The 13,221-nt window shown below is 35.9% G+C and overlaps 1 protein-coding gene across 1 annotated transcript; it reads right to left on the bottom strand.

Annotated features, from left to right (window-relative positions):
* Positions 1 to 11,271: 11,271 nt before the first annotated feature.
* LOC127877014 (uncharacterized protein DDB_G0271670-like) lies at positions 11,272 to 11,933 on the bottom strand (the record flags this gene model as incomplete). Its single annotated transcript, XM_052422632.1, has 2 exons — positions 11,673 to 11,933; positions 11,272 to 11,586 (listed from the first exon to the last, which is right to left on the bottom strand). Coding segments are annotated over exons 1-2 (576 nt in total), but the record flags the coding sequence as incomplete, so codon positions are not given.
* Between the last annotated feature and the right edge of the window lie 1,288 nt (positions 11,934 to 13,221).

Here is a 13,221-nt window from a genome sequence, read left to right as displayed (position 1 = left end):
GTGTATTCGAATTTCACAATGCACATACATATGTTTTCATAAAATTCTGAATCTTAGCTTTTTATGCCCCCAAGGAGGGCATATAGTGATCCGACTGTTCGTTCGTCTGTCTGTCCGTCACACTTAGCGTTTAGGTTTCGAAAAATGCTCATAACTTCTATGTCGCTTCAGATAGCAATTTCGTATTTGGCACGCATGTGTATATGGACAAGGCCTTTCCATACGCATACACATTTTGACTCCTGTGACCTTGGCCTTGAACTAAGGGTCCGCGTATAAACTTTAGGTTTTGAAATCTGCGTTTAGGTTTCGATAAAAGCTCATAACTTCTATCAAGTGTTCATAGGGAGCATAAGTCATCCTATGGCGACAGCTCTTGTTTATAATTATTTAGCAGCATAATTGTCTTCATTTTGAGAATGTTTCGGTTAGCTATTGACGGAAAATTAAAGCTCAATGTTAGGGAGGAAGGTAACGTTTACTGGTAACTTATAACTGGTAACTTATAAAGAAGCAAAATAATCACTGCTTAATGATATGTATGCTCCTTGATATAATTAATATATATTACCTGTGTACTTATATTTCATTAGTTTTAGCTTTCAAATTTCCCCTATCATTATATTCTTAGTCTTATGGTTTCAGCACAATAATAAGCTTTTCATGTGTTTGCTGTTTCATTCTTTTACAGTATTAAGTTGGCGTATATTTTTAATATATTTGAGTTCCTCATTCAGTATTTATATGATTTTTTTATGTTTAAAATGATAATTTTTAGAGCTGTGGAGCTGCATTAAATACACTGAGGACGGAAAACTGGTTGTCCAGCGAAAAGAAGACTTGGTGCCTGTTGATGATCAAGAGCGATGTGGAACATCATTAGGAACTGGGGAAGCATGCACTAGGAAGTTCATTGATAATAATATTTATCAAGCCATTTTTGTTTATGAGTCAGGTGTGTTTTGATTGCAAGATATAAATCATTTTTTGTTTAACCTAATTATCCTTGCATTGTTTTGTTTTTCCTTTTGGCAAATGACTCAATAGTTATTAAATTAATGCATATGTATGATTTCTTTTATCCCTACCCTATAAATCCCTACTTTTTGTAAAGTCCCTAGTTTTTGTGTAAAGGCAGTAGAAAGCTTGACTGAATGTACTATTTATATTTATAAACATTCAGAATAGATTCCATAAAATAATGTATGTGCTGTATATATACATTTTGTATTTATCAAAACTATATATACACTATTGTATGCAACTTTTATTTTATTGTCATGGCACAAATTAGTATGAAGAGGATAAGTTTTAAAGCCACGTTCATGGATATGATATCAATTGCATTTCAGATCAAAAGGAGCTCTGCCTGAAATACATGATTGAAGAAAATAAAAGAATGAAAACAGAGACGAAAGAAGAAAAAATCGTCAAAAAAGCAGAAGCTACCAAGCAAATCGATTCAAATTCCGCACCAGAGGATGTTTCCTACAATGAGAAGAAGAAAACTAAGAAAGGTATTGATGACAGACTAAAACAAAAAATTTTTTTTCGTTAATCTATAGAACATGGTTTATTTAAATTGACATAATGTAAACTTAAAATGACATAGGCTTGGACTATAAAAACTTAAACTTTGTAATATGGTGTTGTTAAGCTCTTATTGTTATTTTGTTTTAGAAAAGCTGACAAAATCCAATGACAAAAAAGCAGAAGAAACAAGTAAAAGGAAAAAAGGTAATTACAATGTACTGGTACTGTTAATACATTTGTAGTGACTTACAAATGTGTGTAATTGTGTTTGGCATGGCTTTTCATTTTGGGTTCAGACTGTATTTAAAAGGATGTCGATTAACCTTGGTATTGAAACATTTAAGTAAGATTGTTGAATGAAATTTTTCATAATGAAGGAATCAGTCGATGTTATGAGTATTTCTGTGGTACAAGCCATTTTGTTCATGATTATTATTTTTTGCATTCTAGACTAAGGTTTTGGCTCATTGACCTGCACTCTGTTTAGTTATTGCCAGTGTACGTCTGATCAAATCTCTGCTTTTTCAAATATAGAAATTATCAAATGAAATTACTGGTACCCTGTCTCGCAATGTCCACTGAAAACATTCTTTGGTTTTCAGAAATCAAGGAAGAAGAAAAGAACAAACTTCGAGCAAAAGAAAAAGCAGCGCATGAGCATGCAGCCAAGCTTTTTTCAAAATCGCATTCTACAGTAAGTGCCATGAGCTCACATGTTCCTCTTGAAAAATCAAAAATCCCTGAGAACCAGAACCCACCATCATCTAACAATGCATATAACTCAAAAGACACACTTAATTCTAGCTCTAATCCAAAGGCATCATTTAAAGATAGTTCACAGCATGAAATTCTAACAGCTATCCCAGTTTCATCCGCCCAGTCCAATATCAACTCTTGTGCTAACACATTTCCAATGCATGAACAGGAGATGCTCCCTTTGCAAACCCATGATCCATCCCCCAAATTCTCTTCACATCCTGTAATTCCGTCTGTTTATTCCCAGATGAACCCATTACCAAACCCTTGGATGCAACCACCTTTCCATATTTTCCATAGTTATTTTGCACATTTCCAGTCATCAGACATGTCCTCTCGCGTCATGTTAAATTCACCTGGCATGCCCATGAATCACAATCACATATGGACTAATAATACTAACAGTGCCCCATTTACTAGCTATGCATGTAATTCTGTAGCCTCATCCCACCCTAATGCATCTTCTGCCTCTTCCCATGATTCAGACTTCTCAGCATCAACTTTCATGTGGACTTCAATGGCCGTGCTTGATGGGGAAGCTGTGCACGATGCTGATGAAAGTGGCTCAGACACTGGACAAGACTTACAAGAGCAAACTGCTGTACCCATATCCATTGAGCATGCAAGCAACACAAGTCAATGCCCTGGATGTGTAAAAAAGGATAGAGAAATTGATATCTTGAAAAAAAAATGAAGGAAGCCAGGAAAAATCAGGATGGTGGTGCGTTTGCTGAGGGTGTTGTTTTTCCCAAGAGACGATACATACCAAAGACCAGACCAGAGAGGAAGATGGGTGACTTTGTAAGTTTCAAAAACTGTAAAGATCAAAAATGAAAAACTCTGTTTGCCAGTTCATTGTAAAATTATAAGACCGTCAATTGCAACTTGTTCAAACTGTTGATTTGTACAAGTAGCTTTTGTTAAAGCCTTAAGTGACAAGGCCATTATGATCCTTTTTTCGAAAAAGAACCACTTTGACATGTCAACATGCATGCCCGGGCTTGTGCTATTTAAGACGGATAACTGAATTAATGTTTTAAACTAATGTTTTGAAGTTGTTTTGCTTTTCTGTAATTATTATGCTCATTCTAGATGCTGATTCAAGACAACAGATCGCCCCCAGTAGGGTTCCAGTTGCTAGCGCCTGGGGCAACTATTGCCGTAAGGCCATTGTGGTTGGAAGAAGTCTTGTCTTCAATTGACACTTCCTCTTCAAGACGGAATAAAAGGGCTGAGAAATTAGGAAAACCTATCAAGATGAACCATTCCGCGGAGATAATTAAGAAGCTAATGGACGGTTTCTTCGACCCAGAGGAGCTGGGAATTAACGGAGGAACTGCAGCCTTCAAGGTCAATTACATATACAAGTCTATCAAACGTAAGTTTGATTTTTACCTGGTGTTTATCTCTTTCTTGATGTTTATAGACCAGAAACAAAAGATGTGCTCAAATGACATTTTGTAAATATAAAATAGGAAAAAATCATTCAAGACATAAAAAATGTATATACACATCCTTTTTACACTGTTGAGTATAATTTGGATACCACATTATTATTATTCGATCATAAGCACTTGGCAGCATAGATAGCCCATTTGTATTCCCTCGCATCGAAAGATCGGGGGTATATTGTTTTTGGCCTGTCTGTCATTGTATGTGTGTGTCCCAAAAACTTTAATCTTCTTCATAACTTTTGCAATATTGAACGTAGCAACTTGATATTTGGCATGCATGTGTATATCATTGAGCTGCACATTTTAAGTGGTGAAAGGTCAAGGTCACGCTTCAATGTCAAAGGTCAAAAATAAAATCCAAAACGTTAACCAAAACGTTAACCTTCTTCATAAATTTTGCAATATTGAATGTAGCAACTTGATATTTGGCATGCATGTGTATCTCATGGAGCTGCACATTTTTAGTGGTGAAAGATCAAGGTCATCCTTCAAGGTCAAAGGTAAAAAATACAATTCAAGCGGCGCATTTGGGGGTATTGTGTTTCTGACAAACACATCTGTTGTTAGACTTATTCTATTGTAGACAAGTTTGTTTAAAGATATTTCTAATTTGCATTTTCAGAGTATGCTGTTCATGTCTTGAAGATTACAGTTTCGAAGTTCAACGAATACTGGGGGCAGAAAATGGGAAGTTCAAAACAAACATTAAAGCGTCAAAAGAAGCTCTAAGGGGTTTAATGTATTTCTGTGTACAAATTATATCAACTGCGATTGACGAAAAAAGAAAAGTGGTACAGTGGTATATTACATTACATTACTTTTAGAACTTTTCTTTTTTCGTCAATCGCAGTTGACGATCCCTTTAAACTCAATGTTACACGCATTTTACTTGGTCACACAACTTCTTTCTTCTTGTGAATACCTTAACTTTTCTTTGTACAGCATGCATATGTTTATGATCGATGCTCAGTGATTAAAATGTTAACTATTGATACGAAAATATGGTCTGCAGGGCGCTTTTACAGCTTTGTGGGAATATGCCCCATACACATGAAGTTGGGAATGTACCATCAAATAAATTCACCTCTCGAACAAATCGTAACCATTGGTAAGCATTGTAGTTGTTTGATAAATTTAATTAGGATAATTTCTTGTTAGAATTATTTAAAAAAAAACAGTTCACTAAAATAGTCAATCATGCTTATACACAAAATAAATTTATTACTTTCGACAGCTTAAATTGTTTCAAATAAACACACTCAAACAGTGCGGAATTTCTAGACTGGAATGGGAAATGTTTAACAATTTATAAAGACAATACAATCAACAGAAAGAAGAAATCACTGTTGTTTATATGCCCCCGAAGGAGGACATGTATAGTGATCGCACCGTCCGTCTTGTCTGTCCGTCAACCTTTGCGTTTAGGTTTCGAAAAATGCCCATAACTTCTATGTCGCTTCAGATGTAACCTTCATTTTGGTATGCATGTGTATATGGACAAAGCCTTTCCATACGCACACAAATTTTGACCCCTGTGACCTTGAACTTAAGGTCTGTGTTTAGGTTTTGAAATCTGTGTTAAGGTTTCGAAAAATGCTCATAACTTCATAAAAGCGTTTATAGGGAGCATATGTCATCCTATGGTGACTGCTCTTGTTCCGAGTTGTTTTTGTTGAGATAATTTGACAGTTCCGTGTGACACAGTGATATAATGGATTAAAGATTTAAATTCTTGGTTGAAGACTGCATGAGAATAGTAAACTATTAGAAAAAAAGATGGTTATCTACTAAGATTCGTTAAAATCAAAATTGTGTGGAAATTGTTTATGACATGTTTTACATAAACAAATTATATGTTCCCAGACGATCTTATCTCAAATTCATGTAGATTTTTAGCGAGGCTGTTTTCGGAGAAAACACGAGCTATTGTCATAGCCAGCTCGCCGTCCGCCGTCCGACGTCCGCCGTAGGCGTCGTGCTAAAACCTTAACATTGGCCCTAAAACCAAAGTGCTTCCACCTATAACTTTTAAACTTCATATGTAGATGCACCTTGATGAGTTCTACACGCCACACCCATTTTTGGGTCACTAGGTCAAAGGTCAAAGTCACTGTGACCTCTAATATCAAACTTTTACATAGGCTCTAAAATCAAAGTGATTCCACCTACAACTTTGAAACTTCATATGTAGTTGCACCTTGATGAGTTCTACATGCCACACCCATTTTCGGGTCACTAGGTCAAAGGTCAAGGTCACTTTGACCTCTAATATAAAACTTTAACAAAAACCTTAACATTGCCTCTAAAATCAAAGTTCTTCCACCTACAACTTTGAAACTTCATATGTAAATGAACCTTGATGTGTTCTATACGCCACACCCATTTTAGGTCACTAGGTCAAAGGTCAAAGTCACTAGGACCTCTAAAAAAATCTGACAAGCTTTCGCAGCCGAGTGTGGCAACCGCTATGCGGTGCTCTTGTTTAATAGATGTATTGTAGTGTAATTGCTATAGCACATTCTTCCTTCCTATGGGTTATATATATATATATGTCGATCATGTCTTTGTTTCTCTATGTTTAGCATGTTTGTACTTAGATACTACTGATTATTATATAATAGTTAACCATCAATTAATATGTATCTCTACACATTTGAAAAACATTTATGAACAATTGCTATTAAATGTCTTCAATTTATATTATTTTTCGGTAATTCTTTTTGATAAACGTTTAGCTCACATAAGATGTGCATGCATGTTAAGTGTTTCGTGAGCTTTTGTTATATGGGACTCTCCTCTGTCATTCATTTACAATGTAATTGTCGTTAATTAGCCCATTATTAAACTGAAAGCTTCGAACTTGTAAAGGTAAACATTTTCATGCAGCCAATCGATCTTCTGTCTTACACATTTGATTACAAGTCAGTTTTGTGGAATAGTTCAGTTTTGTGCAATTATTATATTATGCATTCTTCCATTTGTATAAATCTATATGTGTGTAAATAACTAATGCTTTTTTGTAGAACTGTTGTATGATATGTAAATATATATGTAAATAACTAATATTGATCAAGGCACCTAGCTGATATGTACATTTACGCACAACCAAACACTTCGTAAGTTTTCATTATTTTATAAGAATTATAGAACTACAATTCATATTCTAAAGATAAAAAACATAGTTACATAAATTAGACATACATTTTTGTGGTCACTCACATTTTGCGTTTATATCGATCTCCTTATTTGAAGCGTATAACATTTTTTAAACATATTCTAAATATATATTTAATTTTATATACAATTTCATATCATTAAGCTTGAATGTTCATTTTTCTTCGAAAGATACCCTCCATTCTGGTCTAAGACAATTAAAGGCTATATATTATTTTCCTTCAATTACTTCCAAACGATTTCATCATCAAGACTACATGTTGTTGTATCTATAGCTTACCATATGTACATGCAGATATCTAATATAATGTATAATGCCCCACCATTAAATGGCTTATATATTTCTTTGTAAAGTATTATATGTGGAATGATGGGCATATTGCCTTTTTTCCTGGATAAAGCATATCTATACATTCTGCATATATATATAGCCTCAAAATATGTGTTCATTGACTTGTATTAGCATAAACAACGCTTTATTATTATACAGCCCATGCATAAAAACTATGTAACAAACCAATACATTAAATACAAAAATACAGGAACAAATTAATACTTAGTTACATTTAAATTTCCATCTGATTTTTTTTCAGAATTTATTAACACTATTTATTGCAGACTTGTTAACCTGAATTATTGTCAATTTATTGCGTATAGGCTTGTACTTTAGTCCCAATTTATTGCCAGTTTATTGACCGTATTTATTGACAATTCATATACCCTATTTATTGACAATTCATTTATCATGTATGAATAAAAAATTCATAATTTGTTGCCGATTTATTGATCCAATTTTTTGCCAATTTATTACATATCTATTAGCTCATTTGCATATGATTTGCATTGGCAATAACTATGCAATAAATAGCTTATTTATTGACTATTAGTTAACCATATTTATTCTCATTTTTTTTGGGGGGGGGGATATAAAAGCAGTCTTCACTTAAGCATTTTGAACAACTGGTCCGAATCTTTATGAATTAATAGAACAGATTAAAATACTCACTAGCCCATTATATGAATCTGGATATTTTAATAGCCCAAACTGTCAAAACTGTCGATAGAAACACCAAAGGCTTGAATACTGATTTTAATACCAACAGGAGCACAGTACCTGGCATGAGTTCAAGCAATGCATGTACAAATGAGTTTCATATGAGTCCAAATTACATATCACTAGCCCTGGGCTGTCGGGCTAAGGGTAAGCGTAAAGACTGTAACAAGCAATTTCTATTCTTCCAACAATGATACTTGTCTTGTTTTGAACAAATATGCCATGAACGGGTAGTTAATGGGGATAGCCCCACAAACAACCAGTTAAGGGATTACTGTGATGCAGGTACAGGTTTCACCAAAATTGATATTTAGCCAATGGACATTTGACCGGGGACACTTAATTTAATTCAAAGTAAATGTTTTCTTAACAGTGTAAATAGTGATCTAAACACATCACACCACATGTAATGTTAAATTATTACATGACAACATTGGACGTGTAGCAACTTAAACCACCATCCATTGTATTATATTTCTGAGTTTGTAGGATATTTTTTCACGTAAGGATACGAAGTAGACACGCATCTTTAGTATCTTTATTTTGTTTTTCAAAGAACATAGTTATGTAACTGTGGTGAGGTATAATATTAATTGCAAGAGTAAATAAAATTCCAGGTGTAGAAGTCTTGAGCTTCATGCAGAATGTGACACAGTAATCCCAGTTTCTGTTGATATTGTGGTGTTCCTGAAAAAATGGTTTCTATAACAATGACCATTCAATAACATTTAAAGACAGCAAAGTTATTTGCTTTAAAATAATTGTTCTTTTTAAAGAAAAGTATTTTAACAAATTTCATCAAACTTCTAATTTGCCCAAACTTAAAACATAAGATATTTTTTCCATACCCATCCGCTTTAGGGATCTTTTTACCTACTTTAAACACAATGAAATCGAAAGAAAGCATACACATGAACGACAATTGAATCAAAGATACTAAGCTTATAACAAATTACAAAAAAGTCCTACCATATAAGTTAGTTCACTAAATCCACCCAGTGTTGTCTCCCTTAAAATAATGTCGAAAAGGTCAATAAGACCACACACTTTTAATCGTCTTCAAATCCTTACAAAGAGATCATCAAAACAGTATAAACACATTAAATTAAGTCTTAAAGATACGAAATATGGCAACAAAATACGGCTTTGAACGACGTCAATAATTTGTGGGTCCCAATGTATTAGACAATTTACCCGTATAATTTATTCGAATTAGATTTCGAGTGTTTTTCTATTTTTACTACACCTGTATATTTTGTTCTCATTATATTAAGACATCGTGCGCTTTTGAATCGCTGATTTTGACACTATACCTCTAAACGTTATATTGACATATGAGAAAAGTACACAACTTGTTCACGCGACACATTTTATCTGATGCCATACGTAAGCGCCTAGTTATTATAAAATTATCCGACATATAGCAAAGTTATGATAGAAAACAGTAGAATGTTAACTAGTTTATGGCCACACTTGACCTCTGACCTCAAACTGGATCCGCGCATTACCATTCCATCCCTAGTGAAATCTACGGAATCAGGATAGGGCAAAGTTGATTGTCGCGTGTCGCACGACATTCAAGCGACGCACATGACACTCGAAATTTAAAGTCGACATGCGACAATCATGCGACAATCAAGATTTGATCGTCGCATATCGCGCTGGGCTTAAGATATCAAAAAATGCTGAAAATCTTGAATTGTCGACTGTCATATCGTGCGTCGCTTGAATGTCGCTTGAATATCGTGTGTCGACCTTCGAGCGCCATACTCCACATTTGAGCGACGCACGATACGACGAGCGAAATGCGATATGACACTCGACACAATATTGACCTAAAATTCCCTAGGTCGACAGGCGACATTTGCTTGACAAACGATACGACGCGCGAGGCAAGATACGACACTCGACACTATATCGAGCAAATATCGCGCAAGTTCGTATGTCGACCGGTGTGGGAGTATTTTTTTCAACTGCAAGCACGGTGCAAAGTAACTTTTTTAGCTACAAGTAAAAAATGGCGGCAACTCGTAGCAGCAGCAGCAGTAGCAGCAGCAGTAGCTGCATCAGCAGTAGCAGCAGCAGTAGCAGCACAAGCAGCAGTAGGAGTAAAAGCAGTAGTAGCAGTAGTAGCAGCAGCAATAGTAGTAGTAGTAGTAGTAGTAGCAGCAGTAGTAGCAATTGCAGCATAAGCAGTTGTTGCAGAAGTAACAGTATGAGCAGCAGTAGTAGTAGTAGCAGTAGTAGTAGTAGTAGCAGCAGTAGCGGTAGTAGTAGCAGTAGTAGTAGTAGTAGTAGTAGTAGTAGTAGTAGTAGTAGTAGTAGTAGTAGTAGTAGTAGTAGTAGTAGTAGTAGTAGTAGCAGTAGTAGCAGCAGTAGTAGTAATAGCAGCAGAAGTAGTAATAGTCGCAGTACAGTTTTGAAAAAAATCCAAATTCAAGCATTTTTTTAGTCCGACGTACTGAAAACTGTATATTATTCTGTGCCCAATACTGACAACATTTTCGCTAAATTGGTCTCTTCTTGCTTAACATTCTATGTGGCTTACAACAGTCTGCACTACCCTGCTACAGTAACAACTGTTTAATCAAAAGTAAGATATTTCATTATGATATAGTAATTGACCAAAGGTATTACAAATACCAAAACAAAACCTGTTATTTGTATTGAATATGTATTCTAAATGTTCACTCTTCTGGTGGCTTTTGAACGCGGATTCCCCCAAACTAGCGATCTCTATATCTATTCTGCATACTTTACAAGATGCTTTGTCTTTAGAATGGGCATTGTCTACAACCCAAGGGTACTTCAAAAGCCACCCTTTCTGAAAATTTCACTTATTCATTGGCATATTTCAAATTGTCAGCACCGTAATGGCATAATGCGTAAAAAAAAACTGAAGTAGACCAATTGGCGGAAGATTAGAAGTAGTTGTCTTCCTTACGTTCTAAAACCCGTACCGACCCATACCGATCCAGAACCTGCCAGTATGAGCAGATCGGAACCGTCATAAATCACGGAGAAAAAAACTACGACTTCGGACTCATGGAAAAGATATGAAATTATATATTTTTACCCTTAGTGAGTTTTTCAAGCACTTTTGAAGCCCAAAATAAGCACTTTTAAAGCATTTTTAAGTTTTTTATATGCAACTTTTGAAGCCCAAAATAAGCACTTTTTAAGCATTTTTAAGTTTTTATAAGCAAATAAGCACTTTTTAAGCACTCAACAGCCTTAATAAGCACTTTTCAAGGAGAACATTGAAATTCAAGCACTTTTCAAGGTCTGTATGAACCCTGTACTAACACTACTACTACTACTACAACTACTACTACTTCTGCTACTACTGCTACTTATAGTACTATTACTACTGCTACTACTACTACTGCTGCTACTACTACTACTAGTACTATTACTACTACTACTACTACAACTGCTACTACTACTACTACTACTGCTTCTGCTGCTACTACTGCTACTACTACTACGTCTGCTACTAATACTACTGCTACTTCTGCTGCTACTACTGCTACTGCTGCTACACCTTCTACTGCTGCTACTGCTGATGCAGCTACTGCTATTGCTGCTACTGATGATGCTACTGCTGCTTCTACTTTTGCATTGCTTCTACTGCTTTAACTGCTTCTGATACTACTGCGTCTGCTGCAGCTGCAACAGCTCCTACGGCTTCTACTGCTGCGGCTGCGTATGCTGCTGCTGCTACTGTTTCGACTGCTGCTACTGCTTCGAATGCTGCTACTGCTTCTTCTACTGCTTCTGCTGCTGCTGCCACTGCTGCAGCTACTGCTTCTACTGCTGCTGCTGCAACAGCTTCTACTCCTGCTACTGCTTCTACTGCTGCTACAGCTGCTGCTGCTGCTACTTCTGCTGCTGCTTCTGCTGCTTGTGCTGCTGCTGCTGATACTGCTGCTGCTGTTTCTGTTGCTACGAGACGCCGCCATTTTTTCCTTGTGGCTGAAAAAGTTTCTATAACACCGTTCTTGCAGTGTAAAAAAATACTCCCACACCGGTCAACATGCGACACGTGCGCGATATTTGCTCGATATAGTGTCGAGTGTCATATCGTGCGTCGCGCGTCGTATCGTGCGTCGAGTAAATCTCGCGTGTCGACCTAGGGAATTTTAGGTCGACAGGCGACATTTGCGCGACATTTGCTCGATAAAGTGTCGAGTGTCATATCGCATGCCGCGCGTCGAATCGAGCGTCGCTCAAATGTCGAGTTTCGCGCATAAAAGGTCGACTAACGATATTCAAGCGACATTTAAGCGATGCACGATATTACAGTCGACAATTCAGTCGAAAGTCAAGATTTTCTGCAATATTTTTTTTTCTATAACCCAGCGCGATATGCAACACTCGAATCTTTATTGTCGCATGTCGACTACAAATGTCGAGTGTCATATCGTGCGTCGCTTGAATGTCGCTTGAATGTCGTGCGTCGACCTTGAAGGTCGACACGCGACTATGGAAGGGTATTTAGGTAAAAATTACATCCTTCTTTGTGGCTGTGTCATGATTCTTGATGGTACTTTCAATTTGTATGTAGACACCTTTTAATGTTTAATGGCACTTACATCTTGCCTGATGTCCAATGTCTATTTACATTCTGCTTTATGGTATCATGCATGTGTACAGATGCAACATTCTTGTTCGTTAATTGCATGCTGCATATGTGTATGTTAGTTTGTGCAGAGAGACTTGTGGAATAGGCGCAGTGCATAATGGAATCAAATATTGATGCGTTTAATAAATTAACGCGATGGCAAAATGTGAGTTTCACCCAAGCACAAAGCAACATACAATCATGCATGATACAATGATGTCAATTGACAGTCGTTCCAAAATGCTACGGACGAGTACGGAAATTTACGGCGTATAACGAAAATTTTATGTTATAGGAAAATTTGCGCCCCTTTGTAAGATATTTGCTACTGAACTGAAAATAACCGCGTGTTTGTAGTCGTAACTTTTTTTTTTGTTAATGACTAACCATAATTTTTTTACAGTAATTTACCTTCAATAACCAAATAAATTCTATGGATATATTTCAATATATGTTTCTAATGCATGTATGCAGAGCTCCAGATAAGACGCTTAAAGTCGTAAAAAAAATGAATTAAAAGTAAAAAAGTAGACTTAAATTCTGTGCGTACGGTTACACATTGGAAAAATAAAATAAGAATTCAAAATTTGTGATCATGCGTAAAACTCAATATCAATGCATATAAT

Source organism: Dreissena polymorpha, chromosome 1 (genome assembly GCF_020536995.1).
Source record: "Dreissena polymorpha isolate Duluth1 chromosome 1, UMN_Dpol_1.0, whole genome shotgun sequence".
NCBI classification, from domain to species: Eukaryota; Metazoa; Mollusca; class Bivalvia; order Myida; family Dreissenidae; genus Dreissena; species Dreissena polymorpha.
The sequence above is the reverse complement of the archived record's forward strand: the minus strand, read 5'-3'. Positions and strand labels throughout refer to the sequence as shown.